This window comes from Trichosurus vulpecula, chromosome 6 (assembly GCF_011100635.1).
Source record: "Trichosurus vulpecula isolate mTriVul1 chromosome 6, mTriVul1.pri, whole genome shotgun sequence".
Classification (NCBI taxonomy): domain Eukaryota; kingdom Metazoa; phylum Chordata; class Mammalia; order Diprotodontia; family Phalangeridae; genus Trichosurus; species Trichosurus vulpecula.
Window position 1 is genome coordinate 212,899,360 of NC_050578.1, and position 13,501 is coordinate 212,912,860.

Below are 13,501 nucleotides of genomic sequence, written 5' to 3' on the forward strand. Positions count from 1 at the left end.
CTTACATTATAATTCTTGGATAACCTGAGAATTTCTCAGTATCGAAGTTATTTAATTTTGCCTAATTTAGAGAATGAGAGACATTACACTTGATTCCAATTGGTTTAAGTTGTCAGTTTTGCAACCAAGCTTGAAAAGCTGTTTAACATGAGAGGGGTTTTCCTTTTAATTTTTATATTAGGTTTGTCGGTTATTTTTACCCATCATTATAAATATTTAAGAACAGTTGTGGATTATACTGAATGTAGTTGGAAAAAGCAGTTTGAAGGAGTCTGAGGTTTGGCCAGTAGCTTTAATGCCTCCCCTCCTCCAGCCCCTGCCTCCAAGCTGGACGAGGCTTCTCAAGTTCTTAAAGCTTTGTCTGGTAGTTCGAAATACTAGAGCTAGTAAGTAAAAGCTTTGTTTAGACAACTAAAAATGAGGGAATTATTTTTGCTTTTGAGTACATTATATGGTATGACAATGTCAGGAGGTACATGCAGTCATCTCTATTAAAGTTTTAGCTTTCTTTAAGAACGAAAAAGAATATTGTTACCTACTATAACATATTAGTAAGTATAAATACTTTTTAAAAGTTAATAAAAAGAATATTTTACCTGTAAGCAGAGTAATAAAAATGAGATAACAGCAAAATCTTAGTAAAATTAAATAAAAAGGAATATATTTGATATCTTCGTTTGTGTTAGATAATTGTTAGCTTAATGAGGAAAAAATAGAAGTTGTTCTTTGTATCTTTATAAATGATGATAAATCTAATAACGGCAGCCCTTTCTAGGATTTTAATGAAGTTTTTATTATGTATATCCTATGGTCAGCAGTAACCTTGAGCATCCAGATGAAGTCCTGTATAGTTCTGGGGAAAGAGCCCTGGAACTGGAGTCAGAATATATGGGATTTACTCCTATCTCTGGAGAATTATAGCTTGTATGACCTAGGGCAGGTCACTTAGCTTTCTAGGCCTCAGTCTCCCCCACTGTAAAATAGTTAAGTGATGGATTCAAAGGTTTTGTATAGGTCTAAATCTGTGATCTGTGATTGTTTAAGATATCTAAACTATCTCATGCAACTTTAAGGAAAAATTATTTTCATTTGAAGTAAATAGTTAAAAAATAAAAAAATAGGTCTTTATTTCAGGTAACTGAAAATAAGATTGGTTTCATTTCATGGAGCTACTAAAAAGCAGATTAATTCCTAGAATTCTGATAGACAGGAAATAACTTATTTTGGAATATATATGTGTTAATATTTTTAGGAGTAAAAATGTTGTCTTTATAAAGCTACTAAGAAGCCTGAGTCACCTTCTGAAAGATTGTGTTTAAGTGCAGGTGGGCTAAATGTCTTTTCTGAAGTATTTTACAGATCTGTTGTTGCTTATATCCTATGTATAGGAATTTTCTTGGTAGCTAATATAGTAAGTTCGGTTCAAAATGGGAATTCCAACGAATAACTGAAAACTAATTGGCGAGGAGAAACTAGGTTGCTATAAGCTTTTTAACTTTTAGTAGAAAGCCCTAAGACCTGACCTTGTATTGGTCAAGTGTTGAATTCATTTTGCAGTGGCATCTTTGAACTTGTTTCCTGCTAATTGGCTTTTTCCCCTTGTCCCTCTTCCTTGCTGATCTCTGTCCTTCCCTGTTTCCTTCAGTAGAAGAAAATCCTTGGAAAGTGTTGAATGGAGGATGTCCAATCCGAACTGAAGTGACCAAGGTTTCAGCTTTCCCTTTCCCATCATGCCCATTTAGTTCAGCAAACATGTGTCTCCAGTGGCAGAAAGAATCCCCCAGCCCATCGATGGTGTCAGGATGGATCAGTGAACTCAACCTGAATGAAAACTCTGGGCAGCCTCTGGCCCCGCCTCCCAAGCGACACTGTCGATCCCTGTCGGAGCCCGATGAGCTGGCTCGCTGCCGGTCGCCATGGAAACCTGGCAGTTCCAAGGTCTGGACTCCAGTCTCCAAAAGACGATGCAACAGTGGCGGCAGTGCCACCTTGCAGCGCTGCAACAGTGGCGGCAGCGCCACCCTGCAGAGAAGCACCAGCATCAGCCTGCCCCAGAGCATCCTGTCGCTGCAGAATGTATTCCCTGTCACTAGCTTCCACACATCTCCAGTGCCCAGGCCCTCTTCGGCCAGCAGCGGCTTTGTGGACGGCAGTGAGGGCAGCACCAATTCCAGCATCCGCTGGAATTCTGCAGGACCTTGTGATTTTAACCCCAGGCGTCGCCTCTCTCTCTCCCAGGAGCACATTCCCGAGGCAGGGAATCTCTTGCCTTCAGCTAATAGCACTCCCACGTCCACACCAGAGCTTAGTCGGCGCCAAGGCTTGTTGAGATGCCGCTCACAGCCTTGTGTACTGAACGAAAAGAAAAGCCGGCTAAAGCGTAGACGAGAGGAAGATGTACGGTGGAGTCGCCCATCTTTAGACTTTTTTAAAATGACACGGGTGAGCTTTTTACTTTGTTCGGTAGGGCTTAGAAACCCTTCTGGTGTGGGATGTCATGTCGCCTCAGCAGAGGGTGAGCTCTAGCTGGGCTCTGCAGCTTGGATCTTGTGGGGTAAAACTTTGGAGGGTTCATTCTTTGAGCTCTCTGTTTGATATTTCTCTTTTGTAGCAGATTCTTATTTGGTACTTCACGCATTTAGAGAACCCAGATGTTGAAATACTTTCATTTCAGGGTGTTCCCAAGTAGTGGTTGTTGACTGATAGATTTAGGTAAGGTTTTGCAATCTGATTGCAAGGAGTTGTTATCCTCCCCTTTTCTCACATGTCCCTGCTGACTTTTTTTTAAGTTAATGAAAGATAAGGTTGGGAGGCTTCATTCTATTCCTTCACTAAGTTCGCTCCTTAGGATCATTCTATTGGGATACATTTTTTGGAGAATCTGAATCTTTGATTTCGTTGAGGAAACTCCTGGAAACTATTTCTGCCAAGCAGATCAGTAGTTCATCTGCAATTTATAATCTTAAGAGAGTCACTTGGAACCCAGAGATGAACGTGCTCATGGTGACATAGGTAGTGTATGTCCGAGTCAGGACTCGAACCCACCTCTTTCTGACTCCAGATCTGGCACTCTACTACACCACACTGCCTCTTCCAGCATCTAATGAACTAAAAACAGTGTTTGCTGCAGTCTTGTGCTTGAGTCCAGACCAGTAAGTCTGTGGACACACTCATTTAATATATGCTATTATGCTCTTAGGAGCTCTTGTTAAGTGTGGTGCTTTTAAGTTGGTTATGAGAGGAAATGGTTGGAAAAGAAGAAATCCTAAATTAAACAAGATTAAAGTTATTTTGAAATACTCTTCATTATTTTTGTAAGTAGATAAGATTATGGTAGAAGTCTTTGAGCCAAACCTCTCCAGTCACCTGTTTACTGCTGAGGAAGGGGCTGACTTATCTCTTGAGTTGACTGTTGTTCTTGTTGCTGTATTTGGATTCTACTGAATGTGCCCTTGATTGGTATAGTGAGGTCTAAGGGATTTGCATTCCACCTAGTGAAATTAAGGTATTCACTTAGAATGCCTCAATACTCTGATTTTATTTTTTCTAGAAAAATACCATGGTAGGTTTGAGTGGTGCAAGTTCTTTCTTAAAAATTTTCTCTTTTTCTCCAACACAAAGCTGCACTAGCCTCAAAGCTAGAGGGAGAGAAATAGGACTCTCTCAATTAGACCACAACAGTGGTAATAGGGAATATTAACTTACGGTAAAGAACAGAATTTCGGAAAATGACTTGCTGTCTTTAATACCAGTAGTTCAATTTAGCAAAAAACAAAACTCCAGATGTTCTCCAAGAGCTCATCTGAAGAGGAGAAAAGTTGTATTGAGAATGCTCGTGTTCTCAGCCTTTCTTTGCCTGTTTTTGTCTAGCTTCATAATAACTTTATCAGGTGATTGAACAATCCCTCAGCTATTTATCAGTTGTCTGTTATATGCAAGGTACTGTGCTAGGCACTGAGATATAAAGACATGTGAAATAGTCCCTGTCCTCAAGAAACGGACATTCTCCTGGGGGGGTGGAGAATAAAACATTTACACAGGTAAATCAAAGCAGAAATTTCTTGAGGAAGATAGCCTTGACAGTAGGGGATCAAGAAAGTCTTCATAGAGGAGGTGGCGCCTGAGCCAAGCCTTACGGGAAAGTAGGAATTCTGAAAGCCGAGGTGAGGGTGTGCATCCCCTGGAACACAGAATGGGGTGCAGACAGGGGCACTGAGTCAGACAGGAAGAAAGATACAGAAATGAGAATTGCCTAGGGGTATAAGAACTAGAATGAAAAATTTATTTAAATTTCTTTTATGCTTTAGTTTTGTGAATTTTGAATAATTTAAATTTTAAGAAGATTGTGCACTCTGCCTTTCCATCTTGTGCGCAACAGTTTCTGGCTACCCCCTTGTAGAGTGGTGCCTTGGCCACCTCAGGCAGCCAATGTTATCTCCATTAGACTTATCTTGTGCTGTTGGGTCCAAACAGTAGTGTATGTATCAAGACCTCGTTCTTTGGGTGATCCTAAGGATAGGATTAGTTTTTACCAAAAAAGTTCAAAAGCCAAGCAGAGAAATGTAGAGCACAAGATGGTGGCCATGTTGAATTTTAGGAAAACATATCAGTTTTAAAAAAATTAAAAACCTTTTAAGTTTTCTTTATAAGTTTGTAGCATTTATACTTCTCAAGTTATTATAGCTTAAAATTGCTTCAAGATTTTTGGGACGCCCCATATAAGATCCTCTGTTTGGCATTTTAAACCTCTTCACAACTTAGCCCTTTCCTACTTCTACCCTATTAGCATGCTTGTTGGCTCTCACCCTGGAGGCATCTTCTGCCTACAGGCCTTTGCACTGGCTGTTCCTCAGGTGTGGAATCCTCTCCTTCTCACCTCTTACCTCTAGCTAGGAAACCCTGGTTTCCTTCAACCCATCTCAAGTAATACGTGCTCTCCCAGCAATTTGTGCCCTCCTTCACAAAACCACTTTGCTTATTCATGTACATGCACATGCATACACATATACATATATACACATAGATATCAGATGACATGTAAACGTATTTTATGTGAATCTTTGCACATGCCTTATAGTATATAGCTATATCTGACTATATCTGTACCCACATTTATATACATCTTACCCATTGGAATGTAAGTTTCTTGAGGGCAGGGACTGTTTTATTTTTGTTATGGAATCTTTAGCTCTTATCACAGTGCCTGATGTTAGTAGTAGTCCTTTTAAATAAATGCTTTTTAATTGATAATTAGCCAGAAAATGTGATTCATGGTAGTAAAAGCTTAACTAAAAAGGCAGGTTTCAGTCAGATTATAAATATTAATCTTAAATATTTAACTTCCATAGCACATCTGTTGTATAAACTGAAATATATCTGAATTGCTTGCAGAAAAGATGCTATTCTTTCCTTGGGAGGTAGGCATCTTCTGTAATACAAATAGCTCTTTGTGTTACGTATGCTGCTGGATCAAATTGTCTCCTCCTAATTCCTTACTCAGCCTAGCTTCCTGCAGGTAATTCTTAAAGTTGACCAGATTGTAGTGGGGGCTTTGGAATGCTTGTAGACACACTCTGCCTGACAGTACTGTATGGATTCCCGACATCTCAGGTGACCACGTTCTTGTAGCTGTCTGTCTCTTCGTCCTTTATTTGTGCCTTATCTACACAGTCATTGTTGATTGTGAGCTCTGATGGGCCAGACCTAGTTTGTGCAACATCTAGCATTATGGAAAGACAGTGAATGTTAAAGTTTTTGGATGTTGTTTTTACGGGGATGTCTCTAGAGCACAAATGAGATCTTCGGGAACCAAAAGAGTTCTGGCTGTGAAAATTTAAATCCTTTTCTTTGGAAAATTATGATGATTTCTCTTGCTTTTAGCAAATTAAAAATGTTAGAGATATTGTTAAAAAAATTCTGTGAAGTTAAATTTAGACTGGGATCAACTATCTAACATTTCAATTCAGAAAGATCCCATTCTCCCAAAGATGAAAATGAGTAAAAGAGCCCAGCAGTCTGCACATAGTCTCAATTGTGATGGCTTTGGTATCAATTATGCAAAGGAGCAAACGATGAATTGTTATTGGAAACCCTGATGTCTAGACTGGATAACCAAGTATAGGAGATTAAGTAGGTATATTGAAATATTTAGCCGAAGTCTAGTGGGCTGAATTGCTGAGGCATCATTGCTTTCTAGCCCAAGTAGTTTTGTAATGCATGTATTATGATAAATTAAACAAGAAGTATGTAAGTGCACCTAATACAAAATAAATTATTTCCTGAAAGATTGTGATTTACATACAGCAGACATAATCTCTAAGATGATTCTTAGCTCTGAAATTCTATGATTCTGTGTAAAAATGGCCAAAAAAAAAAGATGCTTTATATTAACTACCTGCCTGGCTTTGGACTCATTCTGTTTTGGAAATAGAAATAGAGAATAGCCCTGGCATAAGGAGGGGCCAAAGGGGCCTGGGTTGAGGAGGTTATGGCCTGGAGAGGGACATTCCTAAATGAAAGGGCTGTTGCCATGGTCCAGAGAGAAAGGACATGGGATTTTTCAAGGGAAAAGAAAAATGGCCAAGTAACTACATTATTTCCTACTAGATCCTGTTGCTTCTTGTTATTGTCTTCCCCGTTGCTCTGTCTTGTCCATTCTTTTCTTTCCATGCAGGTAGGTAGGTAGGAGAATAACAAAGAGTGCTGGTTTGGTTGTGCTTAAGTACAAAAGGTGATTATTAATAGACGTTTGAGTAAAATTAGGTTCTCTTTCTCTTTATCTGTCTTATCAGTGCATCATTATGATGCACATTGTCTAAGTAGATGCTAGAATTCAGTCCTAACTTTGCATTCTGTTTCTGACAGAACATAGTACTAAGTCCCTGATCAAGGTTTGTTGAATTTTGTAATTCATTTTGGGAACTCTTCAGACTGGTCTGTGATCAATTGCATGTCATCTGAAATGGGGTTGTCAAGAGCAGTCCTTTGTGTACAGTAATTTCAGAAAGCCGAAGTGTTACTATTTTGGGGCAGTGTCTTGTAGACAGGACTTAAGACATTTGGTGCAGTGCCCTATGACGTGGTTTATACAGATTTTTATTGTGATACTGTGGTAAAAAAAAAAAACAACTTGGTAATTATAGTAAAAATCAACTTTGTTAAAAAGTAAAGCTAACAATATGAATAAGGTTGTATTCACAGTGCCTCAATTTACAATGCCTTTTATACTTTATCATATTAAAAGCCTGGAATTCCAAAGAAGTTGGATTTCCTTATTGCTTAATTTCCTTCAGGTTTTTCCATTTGATACCATATTGTTGTGTAGAATAGTTACAGATTTATATAAAAATCATAGTTCTAAAAATAAGAACACATAATATCTATCTCATGTGCTCCCATTTATAGTATTCTCTAGTCTGGCTTCTCTGGACTGCCACCAAATATGTATCTCCTTAGCTGAGTTCCAGTGGATCAAAAACTACGCCAATAGCTAATTTTAGAAGAAAGTTTCCTATGATTGGTTGGTGTAGTTGGTAGAGTATCTTGATACCATTCATCTCAAATAACTTTTGAAGATGTGCTAATTTTCAATATATTCTTGTATAAATGAATGAGATATCTTTCCCTAATAACATAGATTTGAATAATAACAACAGCTAGCATTTATATAGTACTTTAAGGTTTGCAAAGTGCTTTACAAATATTCTCTCATTTCGTCCTCACAACACCACTGAGAGGTAGGTGCAGTTATTTTCCATTTTACAGATGAGGAAACTGAGGCTGAGAAGTGAAGCAACTTGTCCAACGTAGTAATTACCTGAGTTAGGATTTGAACTCAGTCCAGTGTCAGCTTCTTCCCCAGTTAGTGGAAGCTTTTTGGTTTTTGTTTAAAATGAAAGAGTTGTGGCTTTCCTATGTAGTTGCTCTTTGACCATGAGCAGGTAGAATCCCCTCTTTGGGGATTTACTATCCTCTTTTCACATGAAGTCAGGGTTACACTAGATGATTCCCAGCGTGCCTTCTTGCTCCAAATCTGTGACCTTCTCGTCCAAGGACATTTGATTTTGATATTCTACCGAATTACTAAAGTGCTGGTCCTTAGGAGCAGGCATTTGTTTGAACCTCTTTGCAGAAAGTAGTCCTGGCAGACTTTCCTGTTCTTGGACAGCCTTTTGAAACCCAAAGATTTCTCATTCCTGCATGGAATAAAAATGTGGGAGGTGCTGGACTAGGAAGTGCTGAGAGGAACACAAAAATCACACACATGGCCTCAGACTTCAGAGAGCACTCCTGTGGGAGCACTCCCCTCCAGGGAGCGAAGACTTTGTAGTCTGAGTCCGTTGTTAATACTGAAATCCTTGGTCAGGATGTGGCAAAGTAGAGAAACAGACTGAAAGCCTTCACAGAAAAGCTTCATCTCAGTGTAGGTGTATGTACAGGCACATTCACAGAAACGGTGCTCTTAATGATGTAGCTAGAGGCTGACTTCCTTATAGAGGAGGGTTGCATCGAGACTTGGTCTTGATCCAGGCTGTGGGGGGATGGAAAGAGCTTTGGCTCTGGAGTCGTGACCTGAATGCACATTCTGTCCCGGCTGATCGGCCAGCAAATCGCTTAATAATTACTGAGATGGATAAAGTATTGGAAGGTTTACCCAGTGCTTTATAGACATGAAGGCATTTCATCACCTCCTCTCTGGGCCTCAGTCTTCTCATCTTGAAAAGGGGGGGTGGGGGATGGACTCAGATGCTCTCTAAGGGCCTCTTTCTATTTTAATCCTATGAGCTTTTTATAGAAACAACTCTTCCCTTTGGTCACCTCATCTGGCCTTGTGGCTTTAATCATCCTCTCTATGCATATAACTCCCCGGTCTATATAACATGACTCTGACTTCTTACCTGAGCCTTAGCCCTGAATTCCTAGCTGCCTGCTAGACCTGGAAGCTAGGTGGCATAATAGGCCCGAAGTCAGAGGACCTGAGTTCAAATTTGGCCTTAGACCCTTACTAGCTGTGTGACAACGGGCAAGTCATCTATAAAATGGGCATTAAAAATGTTTACCTTAAAGGGTTGTTGTGAGGACCAAATGAGATAATAGCCTTAAAGTGCTTAGCACAGTGCCTGGTACATAGTAGGTGCCATATAAATGTTTATTCCCTTCCCCTGCCATACCAGCACCTCAAATTTAGCTGCCCTAAACCAAACTGGCTTGCCTTCTAGCTTCATTGTTTTGCTATTGACATCTTCCCAGACTCATTCAGGCCAAAATTTTTTGACTCTTCTTTCACCCAGTCACCCAGGCCATTCAGTTATCAAGCCCTCTCCATTTTTACCTCCACAGCATCTTTGGTGTTGTTCCCTAACTTTCCCCTTAACCCCGCCATCAGCATAGTTCAAGCCCTCTCTTGGCCTCTTGTAATAGTCCCTGACCTGTTGTCTCTACTTCTAGTTTATCTTCCTTTCACACAGCTGCCAAATTAATCTTCAGACTCCCTCCCTAACGAAAAAGTTTCCTAGCTCCCCATTGTCTAGAGAAGAAAATACAAATTTCTTAACTTGGCATTTATTGCCTTCTCTAGTCTGGTTTCAACCTATATTCCCAACCTTATTTTCTAGTACTTTCTTTCAGACATACTATATGAATGAACAGATGATCGAAAAAGTACTTATCAAATGCCTATTGTATTCAGTCACTCTTTGAAGAAACACTGGGGATATATTTCAGCCACACTAGGCTAGCTAGCTCTTCTCAGATCCTGTCCTGCAGTCTCCTGTCTTCATTCTAAGGTCCTCCCTCTCTGGGACTCCCATTGTGCTTCAGATCCTTAAATCCTTCCATGTATTCATCTCTTAGAAGGCTTTCCTACTAAAGTGATCTGTCTTTTTCTTGTATTTTCTTATGATGCTTAGTCTAGATGTCACTTTTGTTATCATTGAATTCTAACTTGTATGTGTTGTATCCTTCCCTCTTAATAGATGACCAGCTCCTTGTGGGGAAGGCACTACTACCATTCTTCGTTGTGTTCTTAGCACAGTATCTCAACTTAGTTGTGGGCCTTAACATTTGTTGAATAGAAATGACCATAAGCCATATTTAATCCATTAGACTACTTAACATATTTGTATAAGGAATAGCATGTTTTTCTCAAGTAAGAGAGGGACTAGCCTTACACTTTTCTCAGGCTTTTTTCAAAGTGTGCTCACATTGCAGTTGGTTCAGTTTGGTTTGGTTACTAAATTGTATCCTCTACAATTTTCCAGTTGGTAAAGTTTCAGATAATGTAGTTTTTACTGTTGTACCAAAGTTTTCTTATTAAAATTTGTCTTTTCATTAAGCAAAGAATAGCTATATTTAAGTATTAATATTCTTTGATCAAATGGTATTACAAAACTGATTTTCCAAAAGAAGGTTAATTTTAAAATCTTTATTTTTAAACAGTAATTAAGGTGATTTAAATGTAAAATTGACCACTCTCTGCATGAAAGACAAAGGCTATTGGTAAAATTAAAATTGTTGTTAAAGCCTAAAGAATTAATTTTAAGAAACATGATTCTTCCTTTAAATCAAAGGATTGAAAGTCACTGTTTTTCTTACCTTTTATGCACTTATTTTGTGCTTTTCTATTTTTAAAAATAATTTACCAGTTAATATGTTACTTGAATTGTAATCCTATCCTGTTTAAATTCCTCTGATTTACATTGGTTTTATTAAAATATATAAAAATATATCTAAGCTTTTATGACATAGCATTCTTTCTTTTATCCCTTATGTCGGGGCTGTCCAAAATGCGGCCTGCAGTGTGATTTGTGCAGCCCACCTACAAGCATACACATTTACATAAATACTTTAGTAAATGAAGCTGAGCTACCGCAGAGCTCTCATCAAAATATATTGTCTATTGTTTCAATAAAAACCTAAGGTTAGACAGCCCTGCCTTATGTTTGACTTTCCTTAATGTCTTCATTTCTGTTGACAGCACCACCATGTCCTTGATCACCCAGACTCAGGACTTTAGTCTTCGACGACTCTTATTTGGCCCTAATCCCCCACGTTCAGTCTGTTTCCAAGTCCTTTTGATTCTGCTGCTACAATATCTTACTTTACCACTGCCTCTAACTCTGCTGTTCCCTTCTGTCCTCTCATTGGGACTGTTAATTTTTCTTTCCCCTCTCAAATCTGCCCTCCATGTTACTGCCTGAATAATCTTTCTAATGCACAGTGTTAACCACATTACTGCTTGGCTCAGAAATTGTCATTGGCTTCCCACTGTCTAGGACATCAAGTGTGAATGCTGTGTCCTGACATTCAAGGCTGCCTGCTTTTTTCCTTCCAGCTTGCCTTTCTGGCCTTTTCTCACACTCCTCCCTTTCAGTACTCTTCATTGCGGTCAAATAGAACTACTTATCACCCACCCCCAGTCCTGTCTGCCTCCTCCTGTCTTCATACCTCTTGCTTAAGTAGTCTCAGGTTTCTGAAATAAACACTTTACTTTTCTCCTTCTGCTCTAGCTCTACCTCTTGAAATCCCCTCCCTCCTTTTAAAGCCCAGCTTAGGTAGCTCTTTCCCTCCTCCTGAAAGTAATCCTTCCCTCCACAGATTTCTTATGGTACTTCATCCAGACCTCTTGTTTGCATTTCTTATATTCTCGCCTTGTATTTTAGATAGGCATGTACATGTCTTGTCCTCCTCCTTTGCTTGTAAGCTGTTTGGAAGCTCAGTTAAAACGAACAACTAAGTGATGTACAAGTCCTCGTGCTTGGCATTGGAGCACAATGATGAGGTGAGTCCCTGCTGTCATTCAGCTCTTCTCCCTTTGCTCCAACTTTTCTAAGCCCTCATTTTAGAGATGAGAAAATTGAGGTCCAGAGATTGTAAACAAATGAAGTCATGTTGCACTTTGCAAACCGTGTATTTTTTGTGTGTTTGTGTGTGTGTGTGTGTGTGTGTACGTGTGTATGCACATGTGCGTATTTGAATGCCAAATATTTCTTTTGGGAATCATAGGTTGGGGGGGGGAAACTATCAACTCTATACCTCTGATCCTAGAATTTAGGTATCAAATTTTCCATTTCTATAAGGCATGGTGTTGAAGGGAGAGTTCTGTCTTTCTGGTTGAAGGTGTTTTCCCCCTCTCCACCCTCACACTGAGCTCTGGTTGTATTCTGAGTTCCTAGTGCAAATAATTAACTATAGCTCTGGAGCCAAGTAGGATTTTTGAAAATTAAAAGGTGGGTAGGATAACTCAATTTGTAAGATGGTGTTCAGAGACTTGTAAAAGTAGTACTAGTTGATGACTTGGAATTTTTGATGCTAAGAGTTCCATATACTAAGATGGTTTGGAAGGCTTTTGGAAACACATTGCTTTCTCTGTAGGATGAATACAGTACTTTAAGCATTATCCTGGTCAAATCAGTATAGGTCAGTGTTAATTTGCAGAGGTCCTTGCCATTGAAATGTGCAGGGTCTCCATGTTAGTCTGTACTATAAATTGTTCTCTAAATTGATTGGGATACAATTGATAAATGGTCAAGGGATATGGACAGTTTTTGGAGGAAGAAATTAAAGCTATCTATGGTCATATGAAAAAATGTTCCAAATCTCTATTGATTAGAGAAATGCAAATCAAAACAATTCTGAGGTACCACCTCACATCTATCAGATTGGCTAACATGACAAAATAGGAAAATGATAAGTGTTGGAGAAGATCTGGGAAAATTGGAACACTGTTGCATTTTTGGTGGAGTTCTGAACTGATCCAACCATTCTGGAGAGCAATTTTGAAACCATGCCCAAAGGGCTATAAAACTCTGCATACCCTTTGATCTAGCAATACCGCTACTAGGTCTGTATCCCAAAGAGATCATAAAAATAGGAAAAAGACCCACATGTACAGAAATATTTATAGCAGCTTTTTTTGTGGTGGCCAAGATTGGAAATTGAGGGGATGTCCATCAGTTGTGGAATGGCTGAACAAGTTGTGGTATATGAATGTAACGGAATACTACTGTTCTGTAAGAAATGATGAGCAGATGTACTTCAGAAAAACCTGGAAAGACTTATATGAACTGATGCTGAGTGAAACTTGCAGAAATCAGGAGAACATTGTTACAGTAACATCTACATTGTGCGATGACTGACTTTGATAGACAGCTCTTCTCAGCAGTGCAAGGATCTAAGACTCATGGTGGAAAATGTCATCCACATCTAGAGAAAGAACTGTGGAGTCTGAATGCAGATGGAAGCATACTATTTGCTCTCCTTTTCTTTTGTTGTTTTGTTTATTTTTTCTTGTGGTTCCTCCCATTAGTTCTAATTCTTCCTTACGTCATGAAAATATGTTTAATATGAATATATAAATAGAGTCTATATTAGATTGCATGCCATTTTGGGGAGGGGGAGAAAATTTAAAACTCCCAAGTCTTATGTAAGTGAATGTTGAAAACTAAAAATAAATAAATTATAAAATAATTAAATAAATTGATTGGGATAAATCACCACTGAC

The 13,501-nt window shown here is 38.9% G+C and overlaps 1 protein-coding gene across 4 annotated transcripts in view; it reads left to right on the top strand.

The window, feature by feature from the left end:
- Positions 1-13,501, top strand: part of FAM53A (family with sequence similarity 53 member A) — a 117,892-nt gene that overhangs the window by 48,675 nt on the left and 55,716 nt on the right. For 3 of the 4 annotated variants that reach the window (XM_036765374.1, XM_036765376.1, XM_036765377.1), the window contains exon 4: positions 1,646-2,442. In XM_036765374.1, the coding sequence (XP_036621269.1) occupies positions 1,646-2,442 (797 nt within the window). The remainder of the gene's footprint in view (positions 1-1,645; positions 2,443-13,501) is intronic. The other variant, XM_036765378.1, reaches the window with a different exon arrangement.